At 37.8% G+C, this 12,994-nt stretch overlaps 1 protein-coding gene across 4 annotated transcripts in view; it reads right to left on the reverse strand.

Annotated features, from left to right (window-relative positions):
* cntfr (ciliary neurotrophic factor receptor) overlaps positions 1 to 12,994 on the reverse strand; it is a 204,246-nt gene that overhangs the window by 28,259 nt on the left and 162,993 nt on the right. For all 4 annotated transcript variants that reach the window (XM_026298385.1, XM_026298387.1, XM_026298384.1 and 1 more), the window contains 3 exons: positions 11,786 to 11,903; positions 10,151 to 10,317; positions 4,340 to 4,503 (listed from right to left, as the gene is read on the reverse strand). In XM_026298385.1, the coding sequence (XP_026154170.1) occupies positions 4,340 to 4,503; positions 10,151 to 10,317; positions 11,786 to 11,903 (449 nt within the window). The remainder of the gene's footprint in view (positions 1 to 4,339; positions 4,504 to 10,150; positions 10,318 to 11,785; positions 11,904 to 12,994) is intronic.

The following is a 12,994-nucleotide window of genomic DNA, read 5'->3' on the forward strand; positions in this document are numbered from 1 at the left end:
AAATCTTATCTTTCATGTAGGATCATGTCTTATGTAGGATCAAACAGACAGCCAGCACAAGAAGTTACTGCGTATGCTGCATAACACACTTCCAGCCAGCAGGACAACTGAGTCCACACTCTATAAATGCAAATCCATCAGGACCTTTGATCAACAAAATCCCATTGCAGACCACACCTTCCAAGGTGCCTCTAATATGATATATATAGATATGATAGAATATGTTTTAAAACACATGACATGCCCAGAAGAGAGAAAACAACCCTTAGGCCAGCTTCCTCCTCTTCACTGTAAAACTGATAACTGAAATTAAAGGACACTGGTAACAGTGGCTGGACAACAGACCTGGCAATGACCAACAACAACGAGCTGTGAGGGAGCTGTGGACACACACATTCGCTCTGGCCTCTTCTCTCCGGACCAGTCACACATTAATGCAACTTAACGACAAAGCAAGTATTTTTCCAGACCGTTATCTTTGATATGTTCGATTAACAAATGTAACTAGATATCACAATTTAGAAATACATCAGCAGTCATTACAAATACTACATACAATATTACTCCTTGGTCTCATTTCAATCTCTGGACTCTCCACATTTAATAATTCAGCAAAAAATGTACAGTTTTCTAGTTTCACAAACTGATGCAGAGATTGTTATATGTGGTATTTATGGAGAACGTTTTTTTAGATTCCTTGCCCTCCCTGACTTACAGTTCATTCTCCTCAAAAGAAAATAATCTCTTGTTAAGAAACTCACACTTGTAACAATAACATTAGAAATGATAGAACTGATCTACAGTAGGCTTACATTTTTGCTGTATGCCTTCTTGACTTATGTATGTCTTATTTCTTACTCGATGTGGGAATAATTGTCAGTTGCCTTTGTATCTGTAGGTATGTCACTTAAAAGTAATATTTTATTTGCTTTAGGTCCTTCCCTCTCTCTATTTACCAACGTCTTCCACTGTTTCAGGGCTTAACCTGAAACATTTTTTAACTTACACCTTATGAAATTTCACTTTCACACTCGCGTCTAGTGCTTCTCTCACACTTTCTCTTTTTCAGGCTTCATAGGTCTAATCATCTGCCTTTCTACATGACAATCTCTATTTTCTCTCCATAGCTCACACCATTCATCTTTCTTTCAGTTTTCATAAAGTAACATGGTTTCAGACTCACATTCCCTATTTAGCAACACATCTTTTTCAAAAGTTTCCTTGCCTCGATTGCTCATCCCTAGTTATGTAGTCTCTATTCCAGTCACCTTTGTGACTAACTTAGTCCAAAAGATCTCATGTATCCATAAATGACTACCTCATGTATATCCAGTACATAGTTTCCTTCTGTTTAGTGTTCCAGCCACAGTCTGCAATCCATTAATGTTTTTCCCCTTCTCTGTTGCACTCCATTCATCTCTACTGCTAAAGTTTTCCTCATTTTCCTCTTTGCGTCTGAATCCCCATCACTCCAAGTATCTGGGCCAGTTATCCCTTCATTCCCCAGGAGGTTGGATGGTTTCCTATAAAGTCCTGTCTGATCACATTGCTGCTTTCATTTCTGACTCAAAACACATTTCAAAATGTTACACGTGAAAGACATTCTCACTCAGCTCTGCTGTCTAACCACATTAAAGGTAAATTCCTCAGCAATATAAGCTGCTGCAACTCATATTTAACCTTTGAGGATATAAATAAATGAAGCATATGCAGTATGTGGAGCAAGTAAACTGTATTTTGGTAATCTCATTAAAATCCACTTAATGATTTATGTCACAGCTTGGCAGTTTTAAATCCAAATGCATTCTGCATGTGTTTTACAGTATATTCAGGAATCATCAGCTATAAGGGCAGTATCCAGAGGCATCATGTGGCTATGTGGATGTGGAATTTTTAACTCTCAACCCTCAAAGCTGCGATAGGCTCTGTTCATTCTCCAACTGGGAAAAAAGCCTTCAATCAGTACAACACCTGCCTATTTGAATAGCTGACAAACCTGACAAAGATGTGGTGCATGGTTCAGACGTCCATAGCCAGGCTATAGATTTTAGACTTTTAGCAAATGATACGCTGACGTAACCATAAAGAAATGAACTAGACCAGTTCTGAACAAAAATAACTCCACTTGCAAAAATCAGTAATTTATCTGTTAACCATACAGCGCACATACTGTGGGCCTGAGAACACAATTACAACCATAACCAGAGGCATTCATCAAGGAACATGACAAACATAGAAAACCTTGCAACTGTCGGCTGTCATCGACTGAATTTAAGTCATTTCCAAATTACATGTTCTTGTCCAATCCAAATATTGACTTAAGGGTTCCCAGCTTTAACGTTAGGCATGAGTTCACGTATTGATTGATTAGTGGTAAATGGTTCAAGGAAAACTGAGAGGGTCTGTCAACAATCTAAGCTACAAAGATCTGAGGCTATTACAACTTCCTTTAATTCAACTGCTCTTTGTGATTGTGTCACAGAAAGATATAGTCTCATATATAGCAGAGGTGTTTTTCAGACAATACCTTCTAACTCATTTTCATTTAGGATTTTAAGGATCTATTTTCCTTATAGACACTGAGTTTGGAGGTGGAACGAGTAGAAGCAGCAAATCTTTGCACTTGATAAATCACATGATTCATATACAATGATAAATCACTACAACATTAAATCAATACTTTTAATTTCTTGTAATCACTTTTCTGTTGCTCATTTAAAAAAACAATAAGCACAGTTCATTGCTGTGAAGGGTCTGAGGCAGTGTAATTAGGGGGAGAATTAAAAATCAAGGATGTCTTGAGGGTTTAATCATTTCAGGTGCATTTACATCTTTAGTTCAGCTTGTTTTGATCTACCTGCAAACAATACCAAGTGGCACAAAATAATAACACTGATTGAAATGATATGCATATATATAAGAAAGGAAATGGCTGAAAAGACAAAAAAGTTGGGAGAAAAATAGTAGAATAGGACTATAATTCTTAAGGGCCTTTTCTCATGTAGTCAGCCCGGACTTCGTCTTTGGTCCATCTGTGTGAGTGGTTTTCCATATCTAAAGCTGTTGTTTACAATACTAAATTAACTTTCAGAAATACCGGTAGCTGGTACTGAATTGGCTGAAATTAGTATATGACAAATCAGTGTAAATGTATGTCACCCATGGTTCCTATTGTACTGAAAAAGTAACTACTCGAAAGTGGGAGGTAATCAAGTCCCCTAGAACAGCGCTCTAAGAACTGTTATAGTCCTCTGTTCCTGTGGTATAGACACACAAAAATGGAACTTCCTACTAAGGTTCTACGAGATATGAAAACCTTCCTCCAGTCTCAAAGCACCTATATTAAAAGTATGGTAAGTATTAGAAGAAAGATCTAAAAAGAAAAAGGTGTATTTGTCTAAAAATCATGTGTGTGTGTGTGTGTGTGTGTGTGTGTGTGTGTGTGTGTGTGTGTGCTTCAATGTGAGGGTCCGTAACCCAAATTCCTGGAACAACACCTCTGTAAGCATTGATGTGCATGATAATAGTCCTGCAACATTAGACCTTGGTGCAAAATCCTATAGTGGACACATATGCTTTTACTATACAAAATCCTTAGGGAGCTGAACCCACAAGAAAGAGTCAGATACAATAACATAGTGTATACCAAAGCAGCTGAACGATTATGTCCGTCTGACTTAAATAGCTACAGGTTGGACCATTTCACTCATAACTAACTTTTATCTCTGAGGCAAGTTTCTGGACAAAGAATATTTTTTCTTTAAATAGGCCCACTTTAATTTACTTTGGCCAATACTACTGATCATTTCCTTTAGAGAAATGGTTTTGCAATGAGGTGAAACTTAATCTGAAATACGTAGAAAGCCAGTCTTTTTCTTTAAAACCGCATTTCCAGAAAAGAAATAATAAGCACTTACCAGATGTTTTCAAATAATGAATCATACTCTAACAGGTGTTTTTCAATGTTGACTTACAGCCTTTGGTAATGGAGACCTATTTGAACCAACACTCTTGACCATTCATAACCCCTTTGTTTCTGCTCTTATTATATTGTGAAATTCGGGCATATGTTGTTGTTGGCTCCATCATATAAAACTTTTTCCTAAACTGGATTCTTAGAGCATCTTGACTCCTTGTAAATGATACAATGATACAGTATAAATCTACATGATATACTAATAGATCTTTATACTGTATGTCTTATGTCTTCTCAGTGCTTTCAGTTATCAGTCTAAAGAAAATACCAAATTCTCTCTCTGTCTCTCCCTCTCTTTCTCACTCAAACTCACACACACACACACACACACGCACACACACACACACACAGAGCAGTACTCACATGCTGCCACTGCTCTCGGATGAGTGGCCGGTATCGAAGGAAGTATTTCAGAGGAAAACTGTCAATGTCAGGCCAGGTGGAAGGGCTGTGCCACGATACCTCCAGCCTCCGAGGGTTGAAACGGATCGGAGTTGCAGTCACGCGCTCTGGGGGGTCTGGTTTGACTGTGGATAAGAAAAATTTGTTAAACGTTAGTTTAGTTTAGTCATTTCCAAAGTCTGGGAAGACAACCATTATAATATCATTGGGATTATCTCAAGTTAGTATTTAGACTCCAAATCTTTAACAGAAGACCTGTGACAACTGAAGGTATGGTATGTAAACAACCATGTCATTTAACAGTAGACCTGTTAAATGACACCTATATGAAAAATGTTTTTGAGTTAAACTATGGGAATTGTAGGATTCAGTGTTTGGAGCCTAAATTCAAAATATTAAAGCCTGAACAATTTTTGACCACTTTCTTTTAAACATTTCTCTTACAAATTGCCATATTTTGTGAAAGCTGTGTAAATGTCTGCTCCTTTATAGGTGAAGAAAAAAAAAGTCTGTTACTTTACAAGTGAAAAAAAAACAAGGAGAACATAGAAACCTATTGTTGATTGTTTGAGGGAATGGAAGCAACAGAGAAAATGAGAAACAACCAGTCACTGGTGAAAAGACATGTATAAATGGGTGTATGAATACATGTCCTCTGAGAAAGACACACAGAGACATGAATATAATAAATGATCCAGTATTTGTTAGATCACTTCCACTAGGGAACACATACAATATGTCTGTTACTTTGGCTACATGATACCCTTTTTTTGGACAAATTCGTCCATGAAGTACAATAGGAAATGAAAGCACTTCAGGTTAAAAAAAAAAAAAAAAAAAAAAAAAAGCATAGCAACACACATGACGAGCACACAGGCAACTGCAGTCAGGCAGAAAACAGAGAGATATCTCTTGAGCTAGCACTTTGACTTTTAAAGACAGAATGATTAAAAAAAATTGAAAGACAGATGTCGATAAAAGACAGATAAAAGCGGAGAGGCAGCATTCTGCCTTGACAAAGAGATGGTAATCTCATTGTGACCTTCTCCGTGTAAACGTGTAAAACGATGAAATAGGAAAGGGAGGACAAAAGGAAGAAAGAAGGTTCACACTGATGGAGTGAAACTAACGCAAAGTCAGTGGAGACCAGAGAGCAGAAATTCTCCTCTCCTCTCCTTTTTGTCCACATCGGCTTTGTTCAACAGTAAGAAAAAGCGTGCAAGCACGGAACAAAACAGAAAGTCTGTCAGGGTGGGGTGTCCCCAAGGATTTTAAAGTATTCATCTGACTTAAAACATAGAGCATTAGTTTTGTGTTGAATCAATAATGAACACATCCTTCTTTTGATGACCTCTGAGAGGGCACCTGGAGCCTGACCACGCACTATAAATGCTACAGCTGAAAGAAGGAAAGGTTTTAGTCTTAAATCCATTTGATCCACTAAAACAACAAGTGACTTCACTGACCGATGCATTTTTTAAGAAAATAAAGAAAAGATTCAGGGCTCAAGGACTTTCACAGTATCTATCAAATTTAAAATAATGTCACAGGCAGATATGAATCAAGACAGATTCTGTTCTGCAAGTGCATAATTACCAACTAACATACAGTAAAGCATCTAACTTAATACGGTAGAATTATTACAAACAAAACACCATGTCACATAGAGTACATATCCCATGAAATGTCTTTTAAAGTAGAGGCAAATATAGGATTAGTAATAAAAAATAATAAAAAAAACCATCAACTAAAGAAAAAAAGTATGAACATAAGGGTCTAATTTTATAGGATCATATTGTTGTGCCTGTCCATGCTTGGCCTGAAAACGTCTGTCATGCCTCCCTTGGCTCTGTTCATTCAAAATTGCGCCCACATCACTGTTCCTCTTTCTTCGTTTCAGTGTCACATTGCAACAGTCACACTAGCCCATTATTTCTCTTTGGAGATGCAAAAGAATAGGTATACTGTAACATAAAAGTCTAATCTTTCAAACAGCTTCTTATGAGCCCATTATACAAGCTGGCTGCTGAAAATGGGATGAGAGGGCAGTAGGAAGAGCGGCTAATCTTTCTTGCTGAAACTGGTGACTACGATTGTGCAACAGTCAAGCAATAAAATGTAAGAGATTTGCAAAAGATATATCTGCATGTAGAATTGAATGTAACGATGCATGTCTGAGTACATCCAGGCCTTTTGTTGAACATCTGATTAGTATTAGTATTTCTAAAACCATTATTATATGTCATCTAGTTCTTTCACTTAATGCATTCCAGGTGTGACTGCATGATAAAAAAAAAAAAAAGACATCTAAACCGCTGTAGCTCCTCTCTCCCCTGTTCCCACAGTACACCATTGTTTCTTTAAAATAAATGGCCTTTCAAAAGGAACAAAAAAGTAGACATCTATTCAGGTACTGGATAACAGCGTCTAACAGTGCACTTGAAAAAATGGAAAAATTGGGGAGAAGTAGAGTATTTCGATCTGCAGTGATATCTTAAAAAGGAAAACGGAACAAAAATGTTGACTGGTGTTTCACCACGACGCAGCCATTCCACACACAGTGCCTATAGCAAAATTCATCCAAATCTATTAAAGTTGATATATGCTATTGTAAGTGTCAAACTTAATGCTAGTTAAATTCCCACCCACATTAAGTTTAAATTTCAACTTTATCTTCAGAAAACCAGGGAAATGGAAAATGTGAATTAATGTGCTTTCCATCCACTGCTGAAATATTAAGAGATAAACAGCTGCTGGTGCAAATTCTCCAACTGGGTGTATTGCAGAATAAGAGGGCAAAACAAGATTAAAGATGAATAAGACAAACCTGACATGGTGGAAAAAAAACATATAGAAAACATGTTGAAAATACACTATTTATAGTATATTTGCTTTAATTCTTAATTTGAGGAAGGTTCCAGGCTCATCCTTACTTCAGAGATCTCATGTTTTCATCTACTGCATTTCTTGTTTGTCTTCATGGAAGCAGACTTAAGTCACATGCTTCATGTATCTCGTGATTTATTCTGCTTCCATTGCACTTTGTAGCATCCTACTTTTATTGATACATCATTTTTTGCATTATTTTATTATGTCTATCTGTACTTTGTTAGATAGTAATTTGTGCATTCTTTGTTGACAACAGCCTCTAACCCTCAGCCCAGCTCTCAGATTGTTTTGAGTACTTGATGAATCAGCCAAATGTCACAACAAAGTGACTTTTTTTGTTTTTGTTAAACAAATAATCGTAAAAAAACAAACCAGCTTGTTATGGAAGTTTGTGCGACTTATTTATTGCTCTAAGAGAAACTGTAAACAACGGTAAATAGCACCAGAGTGTTCTTTATTAAATATTATGTTAAACTGTCAATAAGTAAATTGATTATATTTATTTTAATCACAGTGAATGAATGTAGTACTGCAGTACTGCTGACTGATAGCAATGGACTAATGTCAGAGTGGACATATACATTTTATCTGTAAGCCAAAATGCTTTAACTGCAAAAGCCTTTACACTTAGATAAGACCAGACAGCTTTAAGTTATGACTTGATGAGTCTGGATCTTGCTTGAGGGTTCTCTTTTTAAGTGTACACATATGCACGCACTTGGGAGGATACACAAACACACACACGCGCACAAACACACACACACAGACACACATAATCTCTTCTCATTTAATTTCATCCCAGCTTTGGTCGGATGAACAAGGACAGTTGAGAATCGTCTTACTCCCACTCAGAATTCAGAAATGCACCAGGAAGCATGAAATTGTTTTATTTATTTACGATCTGCCTCGTTGTCACTGACTATGAATGTGACTTACAACTTAGAATGGCATGAGAGAGACTTTTAACAATGCGGGGACACAGAGGCGATGAGGGGAAGGGAGAAAGGAGGGGTGAGAGAATACAAACAATATGAAACAGATACAAAGAAAAAACTAAGAAAAAAAAACAGACAGAAAGGAAGAGGGCATGTCATCTACGCTAATTTTGATAAATTTGAAAACAAAAACAAATTCCGAGTTGTGGCCTTTCAACTAGTATTTTCTATAATAAAAGACAGACTTCTTCTCTCTGTGTGATCATTGACAATAGCTGTATTGTGTTATTTGTTCTGGAGGCAAAAAGAAGCAAACTTTAGCTTGTAAAAACCAACCAGAGTACGTAAATTATACTCATATAACTTTCCAAAATGTGACGGTAATAAATCAGTCTGTCTGCTGGCTGCAATTTAAGTAGAAAAATAAATAAGCAGAAAAAAAAAAAAAAAAACTTGGTCAAGTAAACTTGGAGAAATCAATCTCAAAACATTTGCGTGAACTAAAGACATTTGTCACCCAAATGATGTTTTATCTAAGAACATTTGACCAATGATAGCAAAGACAGAGGAGAAGAGGAAGAAAGAAAAATTGGACTGAAGAGCAGAGAAAGTACAAAGTCACAATAAGGGCATGCGGGAATGAAAGTGAAAACAGAGGAAAAGAAAGGAGCAGTGGGGTATTTTGCTATCATCAATAGGTTAGGAATATTTCCTCAGCCAAGGCACTAATCCGGCTAGCATTAGCATTTTCATGAGTCCTGTGTCCAGGGCTTGGCAGAGCATGTCACTGCCTCATTTGGTTACCTAAACACACACACATGCATGCACGCACACACAAATACGCACACGCTTTCAATACCTCACCCTCTCAACCGACACACTTCACACAATCAGTCACAGACCCATTGGTGTCTGTGTGTGTTTATGCATCCCGCACAGCCAAATCACACTAAGCAATACAACAGAGCTGAGGACTGCTGGCAGCACTTCCCTTATCTATCAAAGTGCTCCTCATTTCTTCTTTAAAATGAATGTCTCCTCTTCACTGCTTTTCAGGCTGAGTCGCTATAAATTCTAACAGTCTTGCTGTTATTATGTAGCCTTCTGCAGACTGAGTGAACAAAAACATCACAATCCAAACTGTACTTTTTTTTTTTCAAACTATTTATTTACCATATGAAAATAATTAATGAAGAGGCTGCATTTAAATATGAGTAAATTGTGCCTGTATGGCAGTTGGTGTTTGGGTGATTTGGCACATTTCAGTAAGAAACCAGACCATTGTTTTATGACTGTCACATCCTGTCCAAGCCTCAATTAAATACTGTTTGCTGCTGAAAAGCTTCAGAGGTAGAGTGTTTATTATCTATTGCCTTTGGTAAGGACATGAGTGCACAGTCAGTGGGTTTCTCGCTAATGGACTATGCTGTTGGTTAAAGAAAAAAAGCTGTGCACTCTCTTTTCAGAGGGGTGACATTTATTTGGCCATTGAAATTTCAATTTTCTTTGTCTTTCCGCCACTGACCATTACTGTGTGTGCAGCAAATCTCAGAAGGGATCCAGAAGTGAATGAAATCAGTCATCTGTGGTCAAACAAATGCATTAACAATGCGCATTGGTTGGCATCCTCAAATAAATGCCTTGACATTCAGCATTTTTGTCCTTTTATTGCTTTGCCAAATATCTGTCAATCTGTGTGGGAAAGGATCTTACATTTGTCCCTCAAATTAAAAGGAAAAAAAAAAAAAAACTGTCTGTAAACTTTAATTATAAGTCTCAATATTCTGCAGAGAGAAAAAAAAAAAAGACATTTTCAAAATATCAGTGTGTCCCTTTTGAACCATGTAATTCTGAGCAAAACCTCATCAGAAAATAGAACTGCTTTCCCTATTTACATGCAGCAAACATAACAGAGCAAAGATGTGACACTTCATATACTGTATCCTACCTATAGAGGACTCTTCAAAAGAAATGGTGGTCGAGGCTTTCCCCAAGGCATTGACTGCTGTCACGTTAACTTTGTAGGGGAAGCTGGAGAAGACCTCAGGAAACAGTACATGACAGCGATTCTTGTGGACCGAATCTTTTTGCACCTCCAGTGAACGCTGGTCATGTCTGAAGAGGAGAGGAAAATAAGGAGAAGAAGGGGAGAGAAACAAGGACAGATGGGAGAAAGACAGAGAATGGATGAGCTGATGTATTTTCTGCTTGAAAGAGGCTTCTTACACACTGATGTGCAAATACAGAAAAACAGCAGGAACCGGGTTAAGTATTCCCCCCCTCTTTTTTAGCAGTCTTGGTGTTATGCATCAAAACTGGGGAATAATTTTGATTCCAACCGTAAAAACTGCTGGCTATGCTCCCTGATACACAGAGCAGGGTAGACTATGGGAGGAAACCCAAGTTTTACTATATTAGTCTTTTAGACTTTAAAAGTGTTTTTCCAACTTATTTCGCTTGTAAGCTAAAAGCACTTCAGAATCTCGCATGAGTTTAAATTAAAACCATACTATAAATCTAAATTCTGTCAACATTTGTGAGTCAGTACTGAATCATGTTACTTACTGCAGATAAAAACCCGATGCCATCAACTAGCACTAGAACTGCCAAGAACGACTGCAGTCCTCTTTTTTTAGGATGCCATGGATGTTTTGGATAAAAAACACAATGAAAAGAAGAATGTGGAGCTGATGGCATATAAAATATTAAAATGTTTCACCTGCTGAATGCTCTTCTGCACAAAAAAATCTATCTGGAAACCTCAACCCTTACTGTTGTAATTGCTGGGTCTCCTTAAGGTCTGGGGGAAGTTGGAGATGTCTCACTATAGGCTAAAACCGAAATGATCCTTTTTTTCTAAACTCTCCTCTCCGTGGTTTTAAAATGCATTTTCCATATTAGACAAATATGTGAAAAACAATGTGAAAAAGGTCTAACTCTTTCCTGCGGCTCCAGGCATGTTCAATTTCTCACTGTAGTGAATAGAGAAGCATGTCAAAAATGGAATCCAGAAATGTTGTTTTGTGTAATGAGAAATTTTGTGATTAACTGCAAAGTAAATGTATTTGTCAAATAAATAATGACAAAGCTTTTCCATAGACGCGTGGACATTTTTATGTGGCTTAGTAATGTTCAAACTGAAAAGCTTATTTATTTGCTTCAAGCTCTTTGACAAGAGAGAGGAAGAGAAGGGAGCCAGGGCCATATGAAATTGGATGCATTCAATTCAGCAAATTCACCGTGAGAAATACCATAGGAGAAAAATGGTGTAGTTTTGACCATCCTCGCTATTCGTACAGTAACTATCGCATTATGTCTTACTCCATTTCATTATAGTGCTGCTGCTATGTTCTCAGCAATTACTTTTATTAAGTACAATGTTACTATAACTGAAAGACATCAGCAAAAGTAGCCCCTGTTGCTAGAATTTCCAAAAAAACTGGATCTGATTTGTGATAGACTGAAAAAGCTTTGAATTCAAGTCACCTTTAGTAGCTCTGCCATCCCAATACACACAGACTAAAACATGAAAACATATAAGCAGCACTCAGAGACATTTGTGCAGAGCACAATCTGTACTTACTGTACATCCACTTCGAAGGTGGTGGGGATGTATGTGGCATGGAGCTGATGCCAGCTGCAGTAGAAGCCTTTAGGGTAGGTGTTGGATCGACAGTTGACTGTGAGCTCCCGAGGGGGAACTAAAGGGAGAAAAACACAAAAAAGAAGAAACAACTAAGAGCTAAGTTGAGTTTGAGAAAGACACATTGGTAAAAACTCCGACACAGGTGTCTGATTGATCCCAGGTTTAATGTTCAGGACAATGAGCCCATAATGAACCCACTAGAGTTCATGAAGACCTATTCCCAGAGGCAAGAAGAACCAGAGGTCCTGCAGCAGATGGTCTATCCCCCACAGAGCCCTGATATTAGTAGTGTGGAGTCAGTCTGGGATAGCATGCAGAGCACTTCGCTCTCAGAGTGCAAGTCTACTTGTGGTGCCAAAAGTAGAATGGGAGGCAAAGGTTTTAGCTATCAAGCTAACCAGCTCCTGGTCTGAGTGTAGGAGGCAGACACTCTCTCTACTTTTAAGGTTAGACTTAAAACTTTCCTTTTTGACAAAGCTTATAGTTAGGGCTTGCTCAGGTGACCCTGAGCCACCCCTTAGCTATGCTGCTATAGGCCTAGACTGCCTGAGGACTCCCCATTGGTGCACTGAGCACCTCTCCTCTCCTCTGAATCTACAGAATGACTGCAGCAACTTCTCCAAGAGGCAGCAAAATACCAGGAGAAACTGTCCGCAGGTCAAACTAAAGAGAAGTGCTAGAACAAGCCAACTAATCCATCAACTTAAACTTGAGGAAAAAAAAAAAAACAAAGAGCAAAAGGTGATGGAGAGTGGATTTAGAGAAATGTAAGTGGCAAAGGACAAAAAAAAGTAAAGAATGTGGCAGAAAAGCAAAAAGGAGAAAAGAAGGATATTGGAGTGGTGGAATAAAAAAAAAAAGTGGCTGGCTGGAAAAAGTGATGTTACGCCAACCCTGGCCTCCTCCAAGATTAGTCTTTTCTCCAGAGCTAGTCAACCGTATAGTCGTCTACCACTCCCTCCTCCTACCCACAGCTTTTTACCCTTTCACCCTTGTTATCTCTACTACATGCAGAGATAATAAGATCTAAATTGCAGCCTTTTCTTTTCAAACATAAAGCTTCATTGGTTAGGATTACTGCAGTATATTGCTTTGATAATATAAGGGGGTGGCATTGTTTTTCATTATTAAATAATGAGTATCAGC

This window comes from Mastacembelus armatus, chromosome 12, assembly GCF_900324485.2.
Source record: "Mastacembelus armatus chromosome 12, fMasArm1.2, whole genome shotgun sequence".
Classification (NCBI taxonomy): Eukaryota; Metazoa; Chordata; class Actinopteri; order Synbranchiformes; family Mastacembelidae; genus Mastacembelus; species Mastacembelus armatus.